The sequence below is a fragment of the Mus pahari genome, chromosome 7, assembly GCF_900095145.1.
Source record: "Mus pahari chromosome 7, PAHARI_EIJ_v1.1, whole genome shotgun sequence".
In the NCBI taxonomy this organism is placed as follows: Eukaryota; Metazoa; Chordata; class Mammalia; order Rodentia; family Muridae; genus Mus; species Mus pahari.
This window is the reverse complement of record NC_034596.1, coordinates 82,218,460-82,244,127: the sequence shown is the minus strand read 5'-3', so window position 1 is coordinate 82,244,127 and position 25,668 is coordinate 82,218,460. Positions and strand designations below refer to the sequence as shown.

Sequence of the window (25,668 nt, the reverse complement as noted above, 5' to 3'; positions counted from 1 at the left end):
CCCCCCCCCCCGACCCTTTCCCCGGTGTTCCCAACAGCTTTGTCAGCTACCTCCTTGAAGCAGGTCCAACATTTGCAGAAGCACAGGCGGGAACAGGGATGTGTCTTGATCATCACCTTCCCAGTCTTCTTAGCCTTGGCCGTGTAGTACAGCCTGCCCCGCATGGCATGGCGCCTGTCAGTGGTGGGCAACAGAAGGAAAATATTCTAGTCATAACAAACAGAAAGCACCATCCTTTCCATGTTCCCCCCACCCCAGATGCCAGCAGGCCCCTCTGTGGGCTCACCTTTGATCATCCAAGTCAATCAGGTTCCTGACATCATAGCAGAAATGGACTCTGGTCACCACACACCCAGGATAGGCCTCACTGCAGTCACAAACAAGGATGCTGAACCAGCCTGTAGGACTACTTGGAATCACAGTCCACGGGAATGGGTCTCCTGAGCTATCCTTGGGGGGTTAAATCCTGGTCATCTGAGACTCACAGCATCTTTTATAGATGATTCAGAACAGGGTATGGGTAGGCTCCAAACTTTGGGGGCCTAGGAAGAAGCTATTTTTGAGAGACAAGGGGTAGCATATCTGTGTCCCGAGACTTGGGGGACACCAAAGAGGTCTGGAGACACTGTACCTGAGATAGGTGGGAAGTAGGGTCTCCTTAGGCTGAATAGCTAAAGCCACAAGAAAAAGTTAAATGGCCCTTCTTGCCTCTTACCCATGTTGTACAAGGGCCTTTACAACTCGGCTATAACCTTGGGGGGGGGGCAGGGTCCTCTCCATTCTGAAAAGCTGATTCTGAGCTGACCCCAGAGAGGCCACCACCAGGAATGTCCATAGCCCCCAAATCCTGTGCTAACCCACACATACGAGAACCCAGAAGGGGATCCTGAGAGGAGACGATGCTCGACACAGCCCACCCTCCCACTTACTGGAAGTGCTTGCTGATGATCTCAGGATCCTGGATTTCAGTGGGTACATAGGTGATCATCAGTGTCCTCGTGAACTGGAGTTGGGAGAGACAAGGCTGTGCTTCCACAGGAGTGGCCGATATGTGGGTCCTCAGTGGCCCAGAGGGCCTTCTGTGCATACTAGGCTGCTGGCTACCAAAAGCCTCCCCGCTAAGAGAGCTGCTTGCCAGCTTCCTGGAGCCCAGAGATCAGCACACCAGGTCGTGGTTAGTCTCTGTGCTCCAGCTAGAGGACCCTGTCAGACCTCTGAGGTCAGGAAGGGAGAGCCAGAGCCAACGTGAAGGATCACATCTCCCCTTCTAGAAAAGGTCATGTCCACTTGTAGCTGGTACAGGCCCACAGTGACTTCTAGTCTCCTTGAACTACCTTTCTGGTGTAAAACCTCACGTTGCCAGAGAAACCCCTGGAGCCTGGAGCTGAGAGCAAGAGTAATGCTCTCAGCCTGGGATATCTCAAAAGGCCGTGTGGAAAAGAGACTGTGAGGGAAGGCTTAGTGAGTGATCGCAGGGAGCTGGCAATATGCCCTCGGGCACTGTGGCATGCCAACCTTCCTCTTTATTCGTTCATCTGCCACCTTGCAGTGAGTAACCTTCTCGAGACACCTGTTCCTGTCATTATGAACTGTCTCTCCACAGGCCCCAAAGCAATGAAGCTGACTGAATATGTAATAACACCAAAACCACGAGACAAAAACAAAAAAACCCTTTCCTCCGTTTTAGGTCGATTCCCTCAGGAACATTGTTACAGCAACGGAAAGTGGGCTAAGACAGCGAGATTGAGGAGAAGCTAGGGGGTCTTGCCCAAACTCCCTGTTTGACTCTGTGAGTGGATGATGTTTTTCTGACCCGTCAATTTCAAGATGATGGTATAATAAACTACAAGAGACGATTACCACAGAATCAGCACCCGGTAACAAGGAAAGCAGAAGCAAATGGGTGTTCCCGTCTCTGCTTGGGGTGGCTTCAGGGTGTGGGATGTACATCCTGAGGTAGGTTAAAGTGAGTCTGTCTTGGATAGGGTAGGCTCAGAGGAAACAATGGCAGGCTAGGGATGAATCGATGGGTGGTTATCCCAGTGGGTGTTCTTTTCCCACAGATCACAGATAACTCAATGCCCACTCATGGCCCCTCAGCCAGGAACTCTGCGTACCAGAGGCTATGGTCTACCTCAACACTAAGACTGCCTAATATTCTTCTCTGGCCTTGAAGGTATGAGTAGGTCAAAAGAGGAGCTCAATGGGTTAAGAACACTTGCTGCCCAAGAATGAAGACGTGAGTCCAACTTCCTAGTACCTGCGTAAAAAAGGCAGTTGTGGCCAAGTCTGCCTGGAACCTCAGTGCAATGGGAGTCAGAGACAGGAGGATCACAGGGACTTGCTGGCAGCCAGCTTGGCTCCCCGTCAACGCGAGACCTTGTCTCAAGGGAGTAAGGTGGAGATGGAAAAATCAGGATACCTTATGTTCTGTTTTGAACTGTATGTGGGCAAGTATACATATACGTATACATACATGTGAGCGTACATGGCACACATAACACACACACACACACACACACGCACACGCACACACACACAAGCACACACACACACTTAAAAGCAAAGAAATAATAAAAAGGGAGAGGTGAAGTCCCCAAGTGCAGCCCTCAGCCAGGGAGTTGGACAAGGGGAGAAATTATCCCCAGTTGCTCACACCCCTACGCTGGGAAAACTTTAGGGAACACATTTTAACGCAGCTCCTAGGTCAGAGTTCTAGGGCAGCAGAGGCAAAGGCTGAGAGGCAGGTATGAGCAGCTACTTAGCAGCCAGCATGAGGAGCTCTCACGGCTTAGCAAGTGGGATACTAGGGCAGGGGAAGTGAAGCAGAGAGCACCCATGGGCAGGCCAACCAGGGGCTGGCTCCTGCTGCAGGCAGGGTGAGCCAAGATGGCCCTTCTGTGACGCTGGGGAGAGGGCCCTTCACACACTTACGTGGAGGCTCTTCTTTGGCACAGATCCCAAGCAGTGATGACCCATGAAGGCGAGGTTGATGAGGAAGTACAAGAACGCGAAGAGGCTATGCAGCCACAGGAACTTGCTCCTGCCGAGAGAATGGAGCACAAGACTCATATTGCTGCGAGCCTCCGGAGCTCTACCCTCATCGTGCCATCAGTATTCCTAGCCATCCCTCCCACTGGGACGGTGTCTCCAGACTCACTCCACCACAACAGGACTCCCAGTGAACCAGATCCAGGGGTTGGAGGGTGGGGTGGGGGGAGACTAAGCTCTTTTTTTTTTTTTTTTTTTTTTTTTGCATCTTCTCACTAGACCCTCAGGGTGGTTCCCTGCCCACCCATTTTCATTTTATCTATAGGGAAAGGAGGGCCAGAACAGTGGCTAACCTGCCTAAGGTCACAGGGAGAGGAGCCATAGTTGCCCATGTACACAGATAGCCATCCGTCACCCACGGATGCCCAGTAGGCTGAGTGAGGAAGTACTGGGTCGTATGGAGAGAGACAAGGGCCAGGCAATCTCGCTGCCTCAGAGTAGAGGGCTGGTGACCGCCGGGCTCTGTTTCTACCCTTGCATGCATCTCACAGGATGCCGTCTCAAGGTATCTGAGCAGAATTACCATTTGGAAGTTTGAGTGTCAAGACTTGAGGGGACCAAGCCAAGTCTACTCCTGTCTCAGTGCCTGACCAGTCACAGGCGTCCGCCTATCTAAACAGATGGCTAGCCACTCAACTCCTGCACCAAGACAAGGGCAGGTTCCTCAGAGAGTATTTCAGCACTGAAGTGTGGAACTGTGCGTGCTGAAGGCTCTATAGGTTCTATAGGCTCTATACTGCTCTTTAGGATTCCAGTTCTTGGGAAGAGGCATGAGGCACTTCAGAATGCCTGGCTCAGGGAGGTGCTGGTAGCTCTGGTCCTACCGATAACACAGAGTTGGCTGGTGGAGGAGGGCAAAGGCTTCCACAGTTACGCTCTGCTGACCAGAGATCTCTAGCAAGGTTAGTCTGTTCTGAGGCCGAAGGCAGGGTGGGGTGGAGCTGGGAGATAGGTGCGGACAGGGTGGGATGGAGTCCACTGACACCTCAGGGAATGGCTTCTGAAGTTGGGTCAGGAATTTGGCCAAGCCACTTAGTGAACCTTAGCACAAACAGGCAGGGCCACATCTGGCTCAGCTCAGGTTGGTGTAGCTACCAGCTGGGTGGTCGGGGGTCCTGGCTTGAGGATGGGTATTACCCATGCTTAAGGACTGAATCTGGGGTGAGGCTTTCCCGAGATGCAGAAGCAGTAGGTGGCAAACCTACCCTCTGATTTTTCTGTCCTGCTGTGGACTCCAGAAGTGCAGACTGGGGGGTGGGTGAGTCACTCCATTATTTGAGGGGTGACTTGAACCCACAGTTGTCAAGGATACCGCATCTTGAATACTCCGCCCTAACCTTGCTACAGCTTCTTCCCAAAAGCAGACTTACTAAGTGTGGCTGATTTTACGTCAACTTGACACAAGCTGGAGTCATCTGAGAGGAGGGGACTTCAAGGGAGGAAATGACTCCCTAAGATCCAGCTGTAGGGTGTTTTCTTAATTAATGATTGATGGGGGAGGGCCCAGCCCATTGTGGGTGGTGCCATCCCTGGGCTAGTGATCCTGAGCACGGCCATGATGAGCAGCAAGCCAGTAAACAGCACCCCTTCGTGGCCTCTGCATCAGCTCCTGCCTCCAGGTTCCTTGCCTGTTTGAGTCCCTGTCCTGACTTCCTTCAATGATAGTCTAAAACATGGGAGCATAAGCCAAATAAACCCTTTCCTCTCCAACTTGATTCTTTGGTTGTGGTTTTTGGTCTCAGCAATAGAAACCCTAACTAGGACACAATGCAAATAGGACCATTTCTATAGTCCTCAGGAATGGTCAGTGTGGGTAGTTCCACTCATGACAGATGGGGAAAGGAAGGCATTATGAGCCCTGCCCCACCAGGAGAATGTAACTTCTGGCATCCCACTCGGGCCCTGGATTCCATGGGCACCAGGCTTGCCTCATCGTCAGCACAGAGCTAGTCAAGCCGGGCGCCACACCATGGCCCTTCTTCCCCCGCTAGCACCCAACCAGTAGAATGGGAGTGGAAATCAGGTACCTACTCTGTAGAGACATTGACAATGGTGGTCCGACCAAAGTGACTGTTCCAGTCTGAAAGAGAGAAGAAAGGGACAACCTTAATCCTGGCCTCTACACTGCCGGCAGTTATGGTGGGGACAGAACTCAAGGCATTTGAACAAATGCCAAAGATGTAGAGAAACATAAAGCCTACATCTGCTTTTCCTTCTGGTCCTCAGACTTGTCCCCAACTTCCAGCAAAAACATTGCCCTCCCAGGGGGTGCCAACTTGGGCTCTCATCTGTGGGACCAAGTGTCTTCAGGGAATCCCCACAGCACAGCTGGCATGTAACAGACACCCGGCAAATTAGCTTTGAGGGAACCAGCTGGCTGATGACATTAGCAGTGCTGGCCACAGTCCCAACAAGAGGCCTAAATTCCAGAAAATGGGACGTTGTCACATTCGAACAAAGTAGATCCTTTTGGCTACATGTATTACTCTGTCTGTCCAGACAGACCCAGGCTTCATAGACAATGTAAGACTCCTGCATTACACTGTCACTACCATGTTAGTGCTTGGAATGAGAATCTCTCATGTCAGGGACACTCCCTCTGGTGCTGCATTCCGGGGCATACTCAAAATGCTACCATGGACTCATTCAGGTCTACCTCTGACTGAAGGCAAGCCCGAGGAATGAGGTAAAACTGGTTTCCATCTGGACATCGAAGGAACCACCGGACACCAGCCTGCCCACAGCTTCATCCTTCCCACAGTTCTAAGACCCAGTTGCTGTTCCCTGAGCTCCCACAGAGTACTAGGTACTTGGCATACCTCTCTCTCCATGTCTAAAATGTGGAAGGAACAGATTCCGGAGGTAAAAATACTTGGTTAGCTTGGGAGAAGGTATTTTTGTGGGCAGTAGATACAGGGAAAGCTGTAGAACCAGCCAGGGTCTTTCTAACTTAGGACCCAAGCCCTCGCTCACAATGCTGCCCTGTTACAATGAGTGTGGGCAGAGGTCCTACCAGACAAATTCTACACATACAGGGCTGTGTCCACCAGGGTACATGTGGGGAGAAGCAGGGGACCAGAAGCTTCTCCAGTGAGCCACGCATCCTCCAAAGGCACAGGGGCATTTCTAGACAGCTCTAGGCTGAACTGTGTGAGCCTGTGCTCTCCTGAGCCTTGGATCAGACAAGGCTCCAGTCTTCACATGGGAGAACTGAAGTATGGTTTGCCTAAGGACACAGAACAGCTGCCTTCCACAGAAAGAACTAAAAGCCAGACTTCTAGGCCCGTGGGGCCCAAGCTTTATCCAGAAGCCTACTAAGCCGCAAGTGGCTCAGGGTCAACATCCTGCTGAGCTCTGCCTACCCAGAACAGTTCCAATGTAGTTAATAGGCAAAATGATGCCCAGGGAGGGGATGCAGAGGATGAGCACAAAGATGATGAGGTGATACTGGAACGTGATGTAAATGCGCGCATCATCCCCGCACTTGTTGATCAGGTCCCGGTCCCTGCGAGAGACAGAAACAAGAGCATTCCTCAGGTACCAGGGAGACCACTGCTTGCGTTGGGGTAGGCAGAGGAAACAGTGGGAAGAAGTCCATCTTATTCCTAAGTTTTAATCTTGAGGGAGATATTGCCCTTCTTCTCAATGCCTCAAGAGTGCCTGGAGGGCATGTCAGATCACGGGGTGCATCAGACAGAGGCTGTACTATAGGCACAGGAGCCAGAGCCCCGTGAACTCAAGCGTCAGACAGCCCTTGAATCCTTCTGCAAACGCTCCGAGCTTGTGCTGCTGGCAATGGACACAGCAGCATGTGTGTCCATTGGGGACACAGATGTGTCCCTTCAAAAAAGTTCTGTATTTCTCAGTTCCTCCACCTCAAAGGCAATACCTAAAAACGGCACTGCCAGGCTGGCCAAAAGAAGAAAGTAGACAGTGACCAAATGTAGGTGAGGGCAAGGGTGTTGGGGACTTTCCTCTATGGAAACTGAGTATATACACACAAGCCAGAGAGCAGCTGGCCTTAGCTACTGAAAGAGAATGCACGTATACTCTAGGACCTAGCAATTTTACTCCCAGGTGGCATCCAGCCAAAATACAGCACACTTATCAAGAGCTATGTGTAAGAATCTATAGATTCATAATTTATAACTGTCCCACCTGCCTGGATGTGATGTCAGTGCACTGAAGAAGATGTTTTCTTGTCATCTCTGCAATTAGGAGGTAGAGGCAAGAGGATTAGGGGTCCATGGTTATCCTAAACTACATAGTGAGTTCAAGGCCAACCTGGGCTACAAGAGACCCTGTCTCAAAAAGAAATAGCAAGGACTAGAGAGATGGCTCTGAAGGTAAGAGCACTGGCTGTTCTCCTAGGGAACCAGGGTTCAATTCCCAGCACCCAAGTGGCAGCTCATAATTGTCTGTAACTCCTGTTCCAGGAGATATGATGCCCTCATACAGATGTACATGGAGGCAAAATACCACATAAAAATAAATAATTTTTTTAAAGCAGAAGGATAAAAGCAACAAATGCTTAAGTTGGAAAATATAAAGGAAAAAACAACTTCTACAATCTTATCAAACCTAAAATGATTTATAAAGATGTATTCATTGTGTGAATGTATGCATGCCTACATGAGTGTGTGTGCAGGTGTCCTTGGAATTGAGAGGAGTTGGGTCCCCTAAAACTAGAGGTACTGGGAACCGAACCTGGGTCCTCTCTACAAAAACAGCAGGTGCTATGATGTTAATTAAGCATTTTGGATAATTTCCCTTGGTTTCTTGTGCAAGTTTTTCTTAGTGACAGTTAAGGTTTGAAGATGGTTTGTCCCCTCAAAAGTTGCTATGGAGTTTGGTGACCACCTTGAGTATGAAAAGTGGAGTCTTGATAATACTGTTCTAATCAGGGCCTTTAGAGCAGGTGAGGGGTTCAGGGTATAAAACCCATGGTAAAGTGGTCACAAGACCCACCCATGTGGGTAGATGTGGGCATGAACCCCACACATGCAAACATACTCATAACCATGTGATCTCCTCATTCATGGGTTTTCTACACCTACCTTCTAGGCAGACTCATTGGTTCCTTTCATTTTCAAACATTCTAGTTTGAAGAACATTCTAGAATATCTAGTGCAGGACGCAGATTTGTTTTCAAACATTATGACAAAGAAACGTACGAGCACCTCTTTGAGACTTCCTCAGAGCTTCAGACTCTCTGTGAGTCCTTGTCCTAGACTTGAGAATTAAGTCCCAAGAATGGGGTCCTTGAGAACTGATGAGAAGCCATGGGAGAACAGGGACCTGCCCTGCTTCAGGCTTGGGATGCCAGATCTGATCTTGTGAAAGAAAAGTGTATCTGAACTGTCATACAGTGGGGGAGGGGGAGGGGGAAAGGAGGGGAGCGGGAGGGGAGGAGGAGTATCCAGAGACTGCCCCCCCCGCCCCTGCAAAGGCAGACAGAGTGTAGGGCTGGACTGGACAGGGTTAACGAGATTCTCCTTGAGATTCTCCTTCCTGGGTCAGCGTCCTGCCTCCAGCTCAGGGGCTTCTTTGCATCATTCTTTGTCTTACTCCCCAGGGCAAGCTTCCATGCCTTTCTCCCTTGCAGTTAATTCTGTCTGCTTTAATACCTTCCCTCCTTTCCATTGGTCTTGAAGTCTTGCTGCCTCTACTGTCACCTCTTCTGTCACCTCTTCTGACATTCTCCTCTCTACACCCGCCCACACCTTGTTCCTTACACTCCGACCAGCTTCAAGCCTGTGTACGTTACTGTAAAATAAACCAAGCAACTCCCTCAAGCACCCCATCTTGTCCCCCACCCCCCAGTCTCTATACTATCTTATTTCCCTCCTCCCACACACCTCTCGAGAAGTAGGCTCTGCTCTCCATTTCCACACTTCAAACATCTGCTTACCCTAGAAATGCCTCCTCAAGACAGACCCAGATCGCTAAGGTCAACATCCTCCTCTGACGGTAGTCAGCCATGCCTGCGTGGACTCATGTGATCTTACCCTACAAGAGTCCCCTTCCTCTTCCTCTCTCAGTGAGGCCTCGAGGGCCCTTTGCTGATCCTGTCCCTTAGGTGACCCAGCTGTTTCTGTCACTTCAACTTCAATCTCTAAGGCCCCATCTATCAAGGCTGAAGCCTCCATTCTGACAGCTTTCCTAAGCTTTACTGTTGTTTCCACAGCTGGCTGGTCACCTCACATGCTTGCCTGGGCCACAGGCCCACATTTTCCTTCTCCCATCCTCTCCACACAAACGAGACTTCCAAATCTTCCTTTAAAAGCAGGCCACGTGGGCCTGGAGAGATGGCTGTTAGGTTAAGAGCACTGACTACTCTTCCAAGAGGACCTGGGTTTGATTCCCAGCACCCACATGGCAGCTCTGTAACTCATGTGTGTGGTACACAGATGCATATATATATATATATATATATATATATATATATATATATATATATGCAGGTAAAACAATACACATACAATAAATGGATTAAAAAAAGAAATCTTGCCATTTTAAGCTGGGTGTGGTGGTGCACGCCTTTGATGCCTGCACTTAGGAGGCAGAGGCAGGAGGATATCTGTGAGGATATTTGTGGCTAGCTTGATCTACAGAGTGAGTACCAGAACATCTAGGGCTACGAAGAGAGTCCCTACCTCAAATAAATAAATAAATAAATAAATAAATAAATAAATAAATAAATAAATAAATTTAAACTTGGCTTTTAAGCTAGATGGGGTGGCGCATGCTTTTAATCCCAGCACTTTGGGAGGTAGAACAGAGGCAGGAGGATCTCTGCAAGTTCAAGGCCAACTTGGTGAGGTCTACATAGTGAGTTTCAGAACAGCCAGAACTATGTAGAGAGACCCTACTTCATATTAATTAATTAATTAATTAATTATGAAATTAAACCAGGCCATCGCCTACTGACTATCACCAGGTGTTTCCCTCCTGTGTCCCTGACCACTCTCCTAATCCAGGTCATGGCCACCTTTTACCTGGGCCACTGCACTAGCCTCCTTAGCTCCTTGACTGTGGACTCTGTCTGCTGCTGTGCCCTCTCACATGCCCGCCTGTGGATCAGTCCCCGGAGTCTCCATACCCAGGCACAGTTCCTCCTGATCCCTTGGCGCTGTTCTCTACCTGCTACCGTTACCATGGAGCCCTGCCCTCAGCTAGTCCAGAAGATTCCCTAGTTCCAATCACTCTCTACTCATCTCTGTCCCTGACCTGGCTCACATTGTCCTCTCCTTCTGATGTGTCCTCCACAATTACTTCTTAGGAGATTTAGATTTATTTTTCTATTCCTTCAAATCCCAGCTCACACTTTTCCTGACCCCCCTGGTGGGAATTCCTTCTCTTTTTTCCAAATGCCCCTTCGCCTGGCAGATGGCAAGCACCCATTATAAAGGAGACAGAGAACCCCGCTGGCCTTTGCTTCTCTGGGTAGACTGCACAGGGGGCAGCACACAGGGACTCTTGGCTGAGCTACCGCTGCTCAGAGAAATGTCTAGCTGTCATCTACTGCTCCCACGGGTGTTAGATGCAATACAAAGCCTCACTTCCCTGCCTTCGTTGATGGTGTGATCCCCGTAGACATCCCTCTGGTAGGAGCCTTGGGGTGGGGTGGGGTGGGGGTGAAGATGAACATGAATACACAGAGCTTGCACAGTGATGACCTCTTCACTGACCTGCAGGCTCAGGCACTCACAGATTAAAAGCTACACACAGGAGTGCAATAGCACAGTGACCTGCACACACAGGTGTGCAACAGCACCGTGCCGAGTCTTCTGCTCTCACTGACGCCACAGAGACACCCGCCATGTGAAGACTTGTTGTTTTACCAATACTCCATCTTCCCATCACTTTCTCTTTCCCTATAAGTACCCATTGTATCTGTGATGGTAAGTTTTAATGGTCAATTTGATACAATCTAGACTCCTCTGGGAAGGGAATCCCAATGAGGGACTGTCTAGATTGAGTTTAGGTGTGAGCATGTCTGAGAAGATTGTCTTGATCACATTGATTAGGCAGAGAGACATGCCCTCTTTAGGCAGCACCATTCCCTAGGCAGGGGATCCTGGACTGTATAAGGCTAGATAAAACAAGCTGAGCATTAGCATGCCGCACCAATTCACTGCTTTCTGCTCTTACTGTGGGTGTGATGTGACTAACTGCTTTAAGTTCCAGCTCCCTCCACTTCCCAGCTATAACCTGGAATTGGGAGACAAATTAACCCTTTCTCCCTCAAGTTGCTTTTGGCAGGGTATTTCGGGTTCGTTAAGAAACAAACCCAAGATTACATGCCAGCAATAGAGAAAAATCCAGAAAGTTAGCTTCAGAGTCCCTCTGGGGGTTCCTCCTCCACACCTAAGGATGTGGTCGGTTGAGTGAACCTACTCATCTCAACTCTCTTCCTCTCATTCCCATGCAAAGGAATGAAAAATGTCCCACGCTGCACCTACAGGCCTACATCTGGTATGCACTGCCTGCTGGGGGACAGATGTTCAGACATGAGCTATGGCTTGGATGTGGCCTGTCCTCCGGAGGGTTCCTGTGTTAGATGCCCGGTCTCCACTATGATAAGAAGTGGTAGAGCTATTAAGAGAAATCTGGGAAGTATTGCTTCCAGAAGGCAACTCTCATGAGAACCCATAAATTATTTCTTGCAAGGATCGGGTATAAAAGCTTGTCTCTGGGGCTGGTGGGGCTCAGTGGCAGGATGAACGCTGCACAGGGCTCTGGGCTGGACTCCCAGAACTATTTTTTAAAAAGAAGGCAAACCTGCACCAGACTTCTGCCTTGTGGTCTGGCTTCCTGATCTTAAGACATGATCTTGCCTATGTGTGTGACACCATCCACACAGGGGCCACACCATCAGAGTTTCTAACGTCATAGGCCTCTTTTTTTTTTTCTTTAAAGTTACCTGGCCTTCAGTATTTCATTATAGTAACAAGAAATATATTGATTCAAATACAAAAGAAAGCTAGGCCTGATACAGGTGCAAAATTGTAGTCTCAGCAATTAGGCGACTGAAGCAGGAGGATCATAAGTTGAAGGCCAGCCTGGGCTACACAGTGAGGCCTTGTCCTTAAAATATGTGTGTGTGTGTGTGTGTGTGTGTGTGTGTGTGTGTGTGTGTGTGTAATAAAGATCCAGATCTTTGAGGTAGGAAAATCCACCTTTAATCTGCTTTAACCTGAGCTACAGCTTCTGCTGACAGTCTATATAAAGGACATGGAAGAAGGAAGGTCTCTGTATGTATGCTCTGGTGCTTGCTAGCCAGCCCATTCCTTCATTGGTGTTAGAGCCTACTTCTTCAGGATTCCAGCATATGCTGAAATCCAGCTGAGAGATCTAGCCTCAGGGACTGAACTACTACTAGGTTTTTGGACCTTCCATTCATAGGGATCCATTTTTGGATTAGCTGGACCACACACTGTCAGTCATTCCAATAAAGCTCCTTTATATAGAGAGATTCACTTTATAAGTTCTGTTACTTTAAAGAATCCTGGCTAATGCAGTCTCTAAGGAGTGGCGAAGCTGCACCATGTATAGGCAGGTGTCATCTGGCAAGAAAAGATACTGGAGAAGGGGCGGGAGATGGGCAATATTTAGAGAGAGCCTGGAATTATATATGACTCAACACACAGGCAAGGAAAGGCTGAGTACATGCATACATGTGTGTGAGCATGAATGAGTGTACATGACTGTGCATATGTGTGTGTATGTGTATGAATGAGTCTTAATGAGTGCACTGCCTCTATGCATGATCGTACTGCTTGTACACATGAGAACACATATGTCTGCATGTCTTTGCACTAAGGGTGTAGCCAAGGCTCACTCTAATACATGTCTGGTAGTGGAGAAGTGAGAGAGAACATATGTCTTGTGGTCTGGCTCTACAGAAATCCAGAAGGTGATGTGGGAAAGGCCCTGCCTTTCCTACCCAGGCTCAGGGAGGGGACATCTGACCTTCTGCTCCAGGTATTTGATCCTTCTTGACAAACATGGTGTATGGTGAGCACAGAGACCAAGTGGGTGTGAAACAATAGCTTTTCCTGGAGTAGAGTCCACAGGCTTGCTTTTGTATTCATGGGAATAATGATTCTGCTTTAACACGGGGTCCTTCCCCAAGGGAGAACACAGGAGGCAGGGGCAGAGTGCTGTGCTCAGTTCCCATATACCAGCTACAACCTGGGGAAGGACTGACTCTCTGCCTACACCAGGTGAGGCTGTCACCCAAGGAGGGTCTGCTGCTCTGCAGCCCCTTCCTATCTCATAACACCATCAGAATCTCCAAGAGTGGCACTTACCTCATGGTTAGGCTGTTGAAGAACCAGGAAGAGAAGCCCTGGGGGGAAAAGGAGAGAAACTGAGAAAACTTTGCCCGGTTATGGGGACCCAGAGAGCAAAGGGAGGTCTCTGTTTTATGTTGGAGGTCTCCTCCCATAGAGGGATCTTTCTGGAATGGGGTAAATACTGAGGGAGATGTCTCCCTAGAAGTGAGTGGACATCCTTGCCATTCTGATACAGGGGATGGAGCCTGGAAGGAGGGATGGACAGACTCCTGGATGGATGGGGGCTGCTCCTTTCTGTCACCGTGGCTTCCTCCTGTGAAGTCCCCACCCCCTACACACATGGTCCAGTGCTGTTCATCACTGAGTTTACCTTCAGTGATCAACTGGCCAATGGGAAGATGATGCAAAAGGAGCTACTTAATATTCTCTTAAGAGGATGGATATGGGTGTTGGCAGAGAACTCTGCAGTGTCTTAATGCCACATGCAGACAGCCTGAGAACAAGGTCAGCTCAGATGAGAGTGGACTCCAGAGGGGCCCTATTGGCAATGCTAGACTTCTGGTGTCTAGGTGTACCTGAAGCAGCTGTTTCTCTTGAATTTCCCTAAACTTGAGCCTTCAATGAGCCCTTTGTTGTAAAAACAGTTTGAGTGAGCCTGGGCTCTTGCATCTCAGTGTCTTGTTCCGTTGAAGGTGCCTTTCTCTTGGATCTTGCTGTCTGGAGTTTCTAGGTATCAGGGAAAAACCGCAGGAAGGTTGTGGGGAGCCCCAAGAGGAGAGTCAGCTTGGGAAGGCTGTCTGTGAGGGTGGTCTGGGGTCTACGGCTCTCAGTCGGCAGAGGTGATAGTCAAGTAAGTGCCTTCATGGGTTTAAGTCCCTCCAGGGTCACAGAAGGTTAACAAAAGCTTGGACATGATTGCATCTCTGGACTGGCCATGTTTTGGTTGTGTACATCTTTTCTCTGGCAGGCCCGCTGGACAGGCTGACCTCTAGAACAAAGGGAGTGGGAAAAGGTCTTCCCAAAAAGGGAGCAGCAAGGGCAGGCAAAAAGAAAGTCAATTGTTCCCTTGGCACAAGGCCCACTGTCTAAGTTTGAGTATAAAGGGACATCCCCTCCCTTTTAAAGGCTCCTGTGTTGAAGGTTTGGTCCCAGCTGGTGACACTACAAAGATGTGAGTGTGCTAACATCATTCATGGCTCGGTTCATTGATGGTCATAGGTGAATGGGCTGTTACCAGGTGAGGAGAAAGTAGGTCAGTGGGGCACACTTTTGAAGAGTGCATCTTGTTCCTCACCTCTCCGTCTCCTGCTCCTCAGTAGAGCAGTCAGCTGAGCACACACTGAGCCCTCTGACTCTGACTGAGCTAAACAAACATTTCCCCCTGTGGGATGGCAAGCTGTGACTAACACGATGTCCTTGAATCCAACACTCAGCAGAAAAGCCAGTAACTGAAATGCAGCCAGTGAACAAGACGCCCCCTCTCTTCTTAGCCCACCGTGCAGGGAAGGGCCAGCAGCTGCCAGGAGCCCACTCAGCTGATGAGATGGAGTGACAGCTTAGCAGAGTGGAAATGTCTCTGTCCCTATCCTCCACATCCTACGACACAGGGGTAATAACAAATGCCTGGCTTGCCCGAGCACTCCAGGGGGACCCACTTGGCTGAGAGCCTTCACTGCTGTAATGACCATCTCTCTGCGCCTGCTCCCCTCCTGTGTAATGATTTGCCTTCTTACTTTTTCTTCTTTTCTTGTTTGTTTAAGATAAAGTCTTACTATAGTCCTGGGTGACTTAGAACTTACTGGGATGTCTAGACCAATGACATGCTTCTTAGTTTTTAAGAAAGAAAAATGATCTTTTTAGCATTGCAAAGCATGCACACATAGGCACAGGGCGCATGTCGGGAAATAGCCTGTATACAATTCAAGGCCAGTGTCACTGTCCCTCTTTGACCCTGAGCCCCCCAAGAGCCAGAATAACTTCTCTGAGGATTCACACATTGAATGGAGCACGGCCTGACAAGAGAAAGACCTGGTCTCTTGAAGGGGTGGGCCACAGAAGAAATGTGCTTCCACCTACCACACACATTGCAAAATGGCTTGACCAGGTACTGGGATGCAGGGGTCACTAGGGGAAGCAGACACAGAGGTAGCAGCGTGGTAATGACAGCCAAGGTTGGGAGAATGGAAGCCATGTCTCAGAGACAAAGAGCATGGAGGGGACTTGGGATAGTCAGGGGACTATAACAGTGCAAATCAGAGGTAGGAAAAAATAAAACAGCATGCCATAGATCCAACTGGATCAACCTGCTGAAGGCAAAAAGGATCCAGCACCTGTGCCAACCTTCTTTGACACTGTGATGGAGCACTGCCATTTACAAATCAGCTGGGCCATAGTCATAGCTGTCCGGGGACACAGGCGACCCTCAGCCCACAGTTTGGACACGCCTCTCTTTCTGAGAGACAGGCTAGAATGAGGACTGAAGAGAGTCCACAGGACTTAGAGGCAGTGGTGGAGGGCCACAGATGGCCTAGGGGCACTGGTGGCATCAGGGGGTGATGACAGATTTGAGGAGTTGGGGAGGGCGGAGAGGCGAGGGAAAGGCCACTGTCTAGTCAACGGACGATGCTGATGCACAGTGTGGTGGCCATGAGGAACTGAGTTGCTTTGCTTCTTCTCTTCTCTATCTCTTCTGCTCGGATGTCATGTTCTGTCCAGCACCATCCCTGACCACCAACTACAATGCTGCTCTCACCCTGCGCTAGTGTAAGCCTCTCCTGGCCCCCCTTTCCATCATGCACTTGACCTTGTCCTGTATAACTAAATACCTGCTTGTCTCCCAGCTCTGGAAGGAAGTACCACGAGGCACAACTTGGTCCACGGTGTCTATTGCCCATCTCCTGGTCCCACATACCACAAGTACCCATAGAAACTGGTCAAATGAATGGCAAGGTCAGGAGTCCACAGAAAAGAGAAAATGGGACATAGACTATGTTGGGCAGGGCGGGGCATTCTAGGATCTAGGGATGGTTAATATTTCCATATTTCTGTTGGGAAAACTGAATCTGGGAGGCTGAAGAAGCAGTTACTACTCTGTGCACCATGACTGCCTGCCCAGGGCTGGGGTCCCTTGGGGCCCAGGCCGCTCTCAGCACTCACCCTGTCCCTGCGTTCCGCCTCCAAAGAAACCTCTGAGGGAGATGACTTCTCACTTTGCTCTCCATAGATCAGCGAGGTCAGGCTGGCCGCCAGGAAGGGAGGCAGGGAGATAGAAAGAGAGAGACAAGGTTCTCAGCCACCTGCCCTGCTCCCTCTAGGTTCTCTAGGTGAAGGACAGTAGCTGCTCTTTCCCATAGCTGTGAGCCGCAGGCTTTAGCTGTAAGCTGGATGAGCAGCTCTGGGTATAGACAGAACCCCTGCTGTCAGGTGCATAATGAACTTTGGGAGTCGAGCCATGGGTTCCAGAAACTCTAAGACCAGACACAAATATGGCTTTGTGCCCAGTGATGGCTGCCCTTAACATTTCTGTGCCTTCCTCGAGGTCAAAGCAGGGGCAAAAGCAAGGGACAGGAAGGCACTTCCTGCAGCTTCAGCAGGAGACCAGGCGGTGTCTCCCGGGGGAGTGGGGCTCTCACCATCCTGCCCCGCTTTACCTGTCATGGTGTATCAGCAGTGCCAGCCGCCCGTAGTCCCACGCAGCTTTCCGGAGGAAGGAATAAAGCAGGACAACGAACTGCAGACCCAGAAAAGCAAGCGGAGCGGGAGACTTCACATTCACCTTCTTCTGCACCCGCCCGCCCCCTTCATCCCCATGGCGGGGGGGGGGAGAAACACCCTATCCCTGAAATCTACAGAGCCCCCACATCAGATGATAAGTTATGTCTTGGGAGGAGCTGTCCCTTTGAACTGGGCATCTCCTGACACACCATAGATAGATGGTCAGCTTGTTGAATGGAGGAGCTGAGGGTGTGCCTGGCATAATTAAAACGAGAATACTGCCCCCCCCCCGCAGCACCAGCAAGGGGACAGAGAAGGAAGGCCCAAAGGCAATAGACTTTTCTTTGATGGAATAGAGGGAGCCTCAGAAATTCCGCCTGCCTTCCAACCCCAGAGCCCTCCCACCTGGACCATCTAGGCTGCACCATTACTGTGGCTGGTGTGCTTGAACTGGGAATCCCCACTGCATCCCTTATCAGAGCTGCACAGCGTGGATCCTGGCTTAGACCTCCCATGCATCTCTCCCATGGCACCCAAGACTTACCACCCATAAGATGATGTTGAGTATGAGCACAGTGGGTATCCCCCCAAAGGGCTGCCCCTGGAGGACAGTGCTCCGGGACTGGAAGCACTCATTCACCGTCATGTTTCGAAACTTCTGGCCCACGCTGTCTGGAGAGGCAGACATCCTGGGCACACGGAGGCTCCCAGTCAGGCAGAAGGTCTCAGTCAGACTCTGGGACTGCTCCCCACTCTGCAAAACACACAAAGCTGCTGGGGAGTATGGGGACACGCACCAAGGACGCCAGCCAACCAGACTTGGAGACATGTGAAACCCAGGGGCCAATGCTAGGTTTAGAACTATGACATCAAGGAAGAAGAGCTGGCCCGTTCAGTGGCACCAGCCTTCTACCATGAGGCTACAACAGTCTAAACTTCATGGCTGTGCAAACAGAGTAGTTCCAACTCCCCGAGTGATTCCTTATTTTGTACTGCTTGACCTAGGAAAAAGAAGTCCCTGGGGATGCAGAATGCCCAGTGTAGAGGGTGGCTCAATAACTCCTCTAATGTAATTTATTATGTGTGTGTATATTGGTTGGTGTGTGTGTGTGTGTGTGTGTGTGTGCGTGTGCGCGCGTGTACACATGCGCAAAGGATTGCTGTCCACCACAGGCCACCACTGGGGAGAAAGAGCTGCTCTGAGGGGCTGCTCCAGGAACTCCAGGGGGTGAGGAGGCTGAGGGACCGGGGCACCGTTGCACTCTGTAGGTTCTGTGACACTGGGGCTCAGCTCTGACAATTACTCCATGCCCAGTGATCTTCAGTAAGGCACCAGAGGTCTCCATGCCTTGGTTTCCCTGTCTGTCACATGAGGATGGTGACAGCAACTGCCACGCTCCGCAGCGCTGTTGGGAGTCTAGAGAGTTGAGATTCGTGGGCCCTACAGAGCAATGACCGGAACGTGGGAAACAGCCTGTAAAGTCTAACAGGAGATGTGGATGTGAAGTCCCCGGAGGTCCAGGGCTGTCATCTCAGGAACTAGGAAGGATGGGAGGTGGGGATGAAGGAGAAAAGAGAGCAGAAGATGAGGTGGACTGGGAACTGAGCTGACTAGCAAAAGTAGCTCTAGACCGTAGATCAATGCTGCTCTGAACCTTGGTGGAAGGAGCTTCTCTCTGCAGTGGGCAGTAGGCAGTGCTGCCAGAGTGGGGCTGCTGATCACTGAGCCCTAAATGGGACATTTATATCTACTAACCCACCCCTCAAGGTTCAGGAAACATTGTAGAAGATGGGATGGAAAAAATAAGAGCCAGAGGATGGGAAGGGGGCTGTGGTCCTCTGGACGCAAGATGGCCAGTGTACCCATCAACACACAGCAGCTATGGTTACTCCATAATACCTGCACAACATCAAGACAATCAACATTCCGGCACGGCAGGGCTCGCCTCTAGCTAAGGCTCCTGGAAGAGGGGAAGTCATCTTTTCTCAGGGCCTTTTCTCAGCGGCTGCCCATGCTCTGGTGAGCAGTCCCCTGCCCATGCGTATGCAGGAAGCAGGGATAGGGCTCAGGATTTTGTTTTTAAAAACATTTATTTATTATTATATCTAAGTACACTGTAGCTGTCTTCAGACGTACCAGAAGAGGGCATCAGATCTCATTACGGATGGTGGTGAGCCACCATGTGGTTGCTGGGATTTGAACTCAGGACCTTCACAAGAGCAGTCAATGTTCTTACCCGCTGAGCCATCTCTCTAGCCCCAGGGCTCAGTTTTTAAAAAGAGGATATGAAAGCAAAGAAGGGAGGTTTTTAAGGGTCCCAGAGCGAGCTGAAGGGGATTTGGGATGAACGGGATCAAGGTACAGTGTATACATATGCAAAATTGTCAAAGAATAAGTAAAAATATTCTTTTAAATAGCAGGGGTTGACGACACAACAAGTTACACCTTGAGAAAAGAAGGAAAACAGAAAAACTTCACATCCCTACCCTCCGAGTGCCTAGCAAAAGCCCAGTGCCCTCCATACCTTCTGCTTCCTTCTCATTCTAATGAGATGTCTTGGGTTTTAATGTCTACTCAAGCTCAGCCGCTAATCTATGGTGGTTGACACTGAACACGAAGCATGTACATCATAAGGCTGAACAGCAGCCTGACAGCATAGCATCCCCAGGGTAAGAGGAGCAACCATGTGAACCATCCCTAGCTTGAGGTCTGCGCCGGCAGGAAGCGGTAGTTCTGACAATGGCCACTTGGGGGAGCCCACGTCAAAGCAGAAGGTACTGGAAGTTGACACCCTAATCTCCCCCCCGCCCCCCCACACCCGACCACATACACGCACACGCACACACAAAGTCCTAGGAGGCATTTCCCACCTGAGGCAGCTCTCCAGGGAAAGTCCACGTCAGATCTGAGGCACCCACTCAGCGACAACTTTGCTGTGAAAGAACAGATGTGGTGGAGCGATCACCTGAGGCTTTCTGCTCAAACCCCCCTCTATCCCGGACGTCTTGTACCTTTCTATCACCCGCCTTTCCATCTCTTGGTGTCTTTTATTTATTCGTTTTTAAAGATTTTTGTAAATGACAGGCAACATATTTGTGCACAGGAGTTCAAGTGCCCGCAGGCCAGGAGCAAGCGTCAGATACCCTGAAGCGGGCGTTACAGGCAGTGTGAACTACCCACTGAGACATCTCTCGAGGTCCTTGCTGGTTTCTTTTAAAGGGAGAACACTTTTTTTGACTTTTGACGAGGTGCAGGTGCAGGAGTTAGCACGGAGCAGCGAGGAGAGGTGGGCAGAGGGGACCACACTGACAAAGACCCGTGGGGGAGACTGAATATAGCATTTTCAAGAAGTTAAAATTTAAAAAAAAAAAAAAAAAGTTAAAATAAAATCTGGCTGGAGCATGGGACGAGTCACTGGTTTGCCCATCAACCCATCCATCAAGATAGCTCTGGGGCTGGAGAGGTGATTTAGGGGTTAAGAGCACTTGCTGTTCTCCCAGAGGACCTGCATAGAAGCCCACAAGCGTCTGTAATTCCAGTTCAGGGGGTTGGACAGCCTCTTCTGGCATCCATAAACACCAGGCACACATGTGGTGCATGGATATACATGCAGGCCAAACACTCATACACAGAACATTGAAAACACATACAAGATGAATCTACCTCGTCAAACAGCTACTCTTGCCTAGCCCCAGGCAGACCCTGGAGGTTCAAACATGGCATCAGCATCCTCCTCAGGGATTTATAGCCTTTAGGATTTGGAGAGAGGATTGCTGTTGGCCTAGCGATGGGAAGACCCTCAGCTTTGAGGGTCCAACATAAGCCTAGGGGTGGGGGTAGTGGGCGTTCCAACCAGCAATCTGGTCAGTTCAGGGTTCGGCTCCATCTGGCTCTGGCCTGCAGGGCAGGAGTGGGAGGGGAGAATAGTTTACCTCCCCCACCTTGCCACCTGAGCTCTCAGGCAGCAGGCAGAGGCAGCGAGGAGGCTGTTGCCACGGAAACCTAAAGTCGCACCCAGCCTTTCTCCATATACTGCTCCACCCCAGACCTGCATTCTTACTTCATTTCATTTATAACCCAAAAAGGCAAAACCCCACCCACTAAGCTAGCTCTGGAGTGCATGGGAAACTGAAGGGTTAGCTTTTTGGATATCCAGGCATGGGCCGAAGCTTGAGGGCCTGGAGAGATGGCTCAGCAGTTAAGAGCACTGGCTGCTTTTCCAAAGGTCCTGAGTTCCATTCCCAGCAACCACATGGTGGCTCACAACCATCCGTAATGGGATCCAATGCACTCTTCTAGTGTGTGTCTGAAGACAACTGGAGTATACTCATATAAATAAAAAATAAATAAATCTTTAAAAAGAAAGAAAGAAGAGGAAGAGGAAGAAGTAGTAGTAGAGGAAACCTTCAGAGGATGCTAGAGGAACATATGACTGGGACTTAAGGAGCACATGGAACATACGGCTGGGACATATGGAGCATATGGAACATATGGCTGGGACATATGGAGCATATGGAACATACTGCTGGGACATATGGAGCACATGGAACATACTGCTGGGACATATGGAGCATATGGAACATATGGCTGGGACATATGGAGCATATGGAACATATGGCTGGGACATATGGAGCATATGGAACATACGGCTGGGACATATGGAGCATGCTTAGAGTAGCGGGTATCGAGGACCATGACTCTTTGGACACTCATTTCACAGCATAGAACAAAGAACTGTTCAAGGGAATGGGGAGAACTTGGCTATCTGAAGCCAGAACATCTCATTTAAACTGGATCTGTCATAGCGGCCACCAACGGCACCCTTACCTCTCCGAGTCTCAGGCTCAGCACCTGGAAGGTGGTCATAACAACGGCAGCACAGCTTCACAGGGTACCGTGACAATGCAGGCGTATGGTTCATACATTCCCTTCTACGACGCTGAGAGCCACATCAGCCCTCAGGATTACCCAGGCAAACCACTACCTGTCTGAGACGGTGCTGAGGAATCTCTACTGGACCATTCTTGCCACCCATTCAACTTGGGGACAGGAATAAGGAGAGGTGCAGGGAAGAGAGAGTCCATTATCCCTTAAACGGCAGTCATTGGTAGCCGTTGGCTCTATCCTTTCCATGAACAAAAAAAACCCAAATTACACCTCTGATTTGGGTCAAGGAGGGACAGGAGGGGTGGTGAGAAAGCTGGTCTGTGAGGCTGGTCCCCTCCGTAGTCACACACCTTGTCTGGTGGGAGAGGGACTAGCTCTCTCCTGCCCATGCTCCCCTATCTTGCCTTCCACTGTCAAATGCAGGATGTGCTGTTTTTCTGGGTATCCTAACTCTGAGCCATCCTCAGCAACTCAGCAACAGTGTGCCAAAGAGCTAGCTTTGCCTTCCACCCCGCTCTCCATCCTCCATCCTCCATCCTCGGTCCTCCACCCGCCCCTCGACCCCTCGACCCCTCGACCCCTCGACCCCTCCACCCCTCCACCCCTCCACCCCTCCATCCCTCCATCCTTCCACCTCTCCACCCTCCACCCTCCGCCCTCCATCCTCCACCCTCCATCCCCCATCCCTCCCAGGCATCCAGGCCCACTGCTGCCTCTTGAGCCAGGCCAGTTCTCTGCTCTCCACTTCCAGATGATCCGGACATTGGAAAACCAAGCCTCAGGAGTGATTTGAGAATTAATGTGGTCTGAGGGGAGAAGGGAAGGCTGGGGGAATGGCTCAGGGGCTAAGAGTACTCGCCGCCCTTCCAGAGGATTAGAGTTCAGATCCAAGCATCCACGTTGGGTATCTCACAACTCTGTAACTTTAGGGGATCCATCTCCCTCTTCTTGCCTCCACAGGACCTCAGACTCATGTTCACATTCCCATACACAGGTACACACAAGTACATATAATTAGGAATAAAATCTTTTTTTTTTTTTTTAAAATGATGGTCTAAGGAGTTTTGTGGAGGAGCCAACTAATTGCTTGCTAACATTTACCAAATATTAGCTCTGGGTCAACCAATTCCATTTAAGCAGCACTTTTACTTCGCCCTCATCAGGACCCTAGGGCACCAGGACCAGCCACCCAGGAACAGAGACAGCAAAACCCAGTGGGCTTAAACAAGTCAACCAAGGTCATGGGCCTACTAAGAGGCAGAGCTGGCTCTCAAGCCTGACTGTTTCATTGCTGCCCACTGGGATGGCTGTATCGACAAAGATGGCCCGATCCCAGTCTAAGGATGCAAAGCCTTCCTGGACTTTCAGGATGCTGCAGTGTAAGCATGTGGAACATAACCAAGGGTCTAAGCTGGTCCCTGTAGCCATCCAGCTGAGTCTCCCAGCACTGCCCAGGGCTCAGTTGCTATCACCCTTCCCACACCCAATGAATCAGCAGGAACCAGCCTATAAGGCCAGCACGTAGGTTTTGATGAGAATTGCCATAGTCACAAATCAGGACACACACACACACACACACACACATACACCAGCACTACCACCACCGGGTGCACAAATTTGTACCTCGTGCCTGCCCCCCACCCATCACCCGACCTTCTTGGTCTTTTCAATAACTATTACCTTTAGCTAACAAGAGGAAAGAGTATTCCCCCCCCTCCTTCAAAACAAATGAGTTTCGTGCCCCGAGAACCCCTCCTAGCTCCGCTTGCCTATAGATCTTCCCCCTCCCCCACCACCCCTTTCCAGGAAGCCAACTTGATGCACTAGGCTTGCTCTTATTGATAGTAGGAGCAGAACTGTAGGGGTTACAGGAACTAGGGGTTCTGCTTCACGGCCCTGCACACCAGCCTTGCCAGCTGACTGTGAATCTCACCCCGAGGTGAGCCTGTCCTTGCTCCAAACTGTCCTTCGTCTCCCAAGACTTTATGACTAAGGACGGTGTGTTCCGTGTACAATGGGGTGGAGCTGAATCTCCTGGAGGCGCAAACACTTACTCAAACCTGCAAGCAGGAAGATTTGAGGTGAGAACATGGGCCCTCTGGCAACCCATCCAGGGTCCTCAGTGGCCCCTCAGCCTTGTGGAGCTGGCTAAGGGCTCTGAATCAGCTGGAAGGGGGGCGTGTTGAAGAACACCGAGACCCCTGACTTTACCAATAAGCCAGTTTTTGTGTACAGCACATACATAGGGATACCCCCAGGGATTCCCTCAGGCTGGGTTGTGTCCCTTGGTGAAGAGGAAAGGGACACTTTGCAACAGATTCAATGCTAGGCTTTGCCTCCTGGGGAGAGTGGGGTACAGAGAAAGGCAAGCACCACAAAGAAGCTTCCTAGGTTGGCAGAGACCAGATGGGGAGCCCAGGGGCTCCAGGAACAGCCCTCCTGACAGGCTTGCTGTGTCTGTTGGGTCAGTTCTGCTCATCTGAGCACCCGCAGTCTTCCATCCCAGTCATTTGGGAAGCATGGAGTGCCTAGTATTAAATCCTTGTTTGGATTTAATATCCATACGTATTTTTTTTTAATCATGAAAATTCTTTTTTTTTTTTTAAAGATTTATTTATTTATTATATGTAAGTACACTGTAGCTGTCTTCAGACACTCCAGAAGAGGGCGTCAGATCTTGTTACGGATGGTTATGAGCCACCATGTGGTTGCTGGGATTTGAACTCTGGACCTTCAGAAGAGCAGTCGGGTGCTCTTACCCACTGAGCCATCTCACCAGCCCCTTAAATCATGAAAATTCTTAAGGGTGTTTTTATGTCCCGCATCAAGGCCAACTAGATTCTGTTCTGTCATCTTGAAAAGAGGAATCTTGAACTGAAGAGCCCAAGGGACTGGCTAGGTCAGGGAGCTAACGGCAAGGGATGGGAAATGAGCCCTCGGGGAAGGACTCATCAGCCCCTCTGAATCACGCTGCTATGAACCACGCTCCAGTCAAAACAGCCTTGGAAAAAAAACCCAGGCTCAAGAAGTTAGTGGGGAAAGGGAAAGCTATGCTGGAATCCAATTCTAGGTTTGAGTGGGTGTGGCTTCAGACGGAGAGAGGGCAGGAGAGGGCAGGAACTTAACAGCCCAGGTGTGAGCTTTCTTCTAACCACCACTCACTCCTCACAAGTAGCCCAAGAGCCTAAGCAGCAAGAGTCGGTGCTCCATTCTACAGGCAGATAAACTGAGGCTAAGTACGAGCCCACGGTTACAAAGCTGGAGGGAAAACAAGGCAGAGAGGGATGCAGTGGCCACTCAAGTCAAGGCTGGAAGTTATGGGAACTGACTTTCCATCCGCCTCACTCTGGGGCCCTACAGGAGTGCCTCTCCCTGATGGAAAGGTTCTCTCTCTTGTCCTCAGACTCTTGTCAGTCCAACCTAGGGGGCCAAAGGCTTTCCGTCACAGTGAGCCATCATGGCCATGTCCAAGTTGGACAGGGCAGGAGGTGAAGCACTGGGGTTATCCCAGACACCAGATCTCCAGGGGCTGGACAGCAGCTTGGGTGACAACCTGCTTGTGTCTGCTTGTGTTCATATAATGTGTGTGTGTGTGTGTGTGTCTGCTTGTGTTCATATAATGTCTGCGTGTGTGTGTGTGTCTGCTTGTGTTCATATAATGTGTGTGTGTGTGTCTGCTTGTGTTCATATAATGTCTGTGTGTGTGTGTGTGTG

The 25,668-nt window shown here is 50.1% G+C and overlaps 1 protein-coding gene across 2 annotated transcripts in view; it reads right to left on the bottom strand.

Annotated features, from left to right (window-relative positions):
- Window positions 1-25,668, bottom strand: part of Tmem63c (transmembrane protein 63C) — a 66,760-nt gene that overhangs the window by 19,564 nt on the left and 21,528 nt on the right. Inside the window, exons 3-13 of one of the 2 annotated variants that reach the window (XM_021202339.2) lie at window positions 19,938-20,000; window positions 17,611-17,820; window positions 17,003-17,082; window positions 16,509-16,590; window positions 13,368-13,405; window positions 6,414-6,556; window positions 5,083-5,131; window positions 2,935-3,043; window positions 930-1,003; window positions 287-367; window positions 51-174 (exon numbers count right to left, since the gene is read on the bottom strand). In XM_021202339.2, coding sequence (XP_021057998.1) covers window positions 51-174; window positions 287-367; window positions 930-1,003; window positions 2,935-3,043; window positions 5,083-5,131; window positions 6,414-6,556; window positions 13,368-13,405; window positions 16,509-16,590; window positions 17,003-17,082; window positions 17,611-17,754 — 924 coding nt within the window. In that variant the 5' untranslated portion in view covers window positions 17,755-17,820; window positions 19,938-20,000. The remainder of the gene's footprint in view (window positions 1-50; window positions 175-286; window positions 368-929; window positions 1,004-2,934; window positions 3,044-5,082; window positions 5,132-6,413; window positions 6,557-13,367; window positions 13,406-16,508; window positions 16,591-17,002; window positions 17,083-17,610; window positions 17,821-19,937; window positions 20,001-25,668) is intronic. The other variant, XM_029541236.1, reaches the window with a different exon arrangement.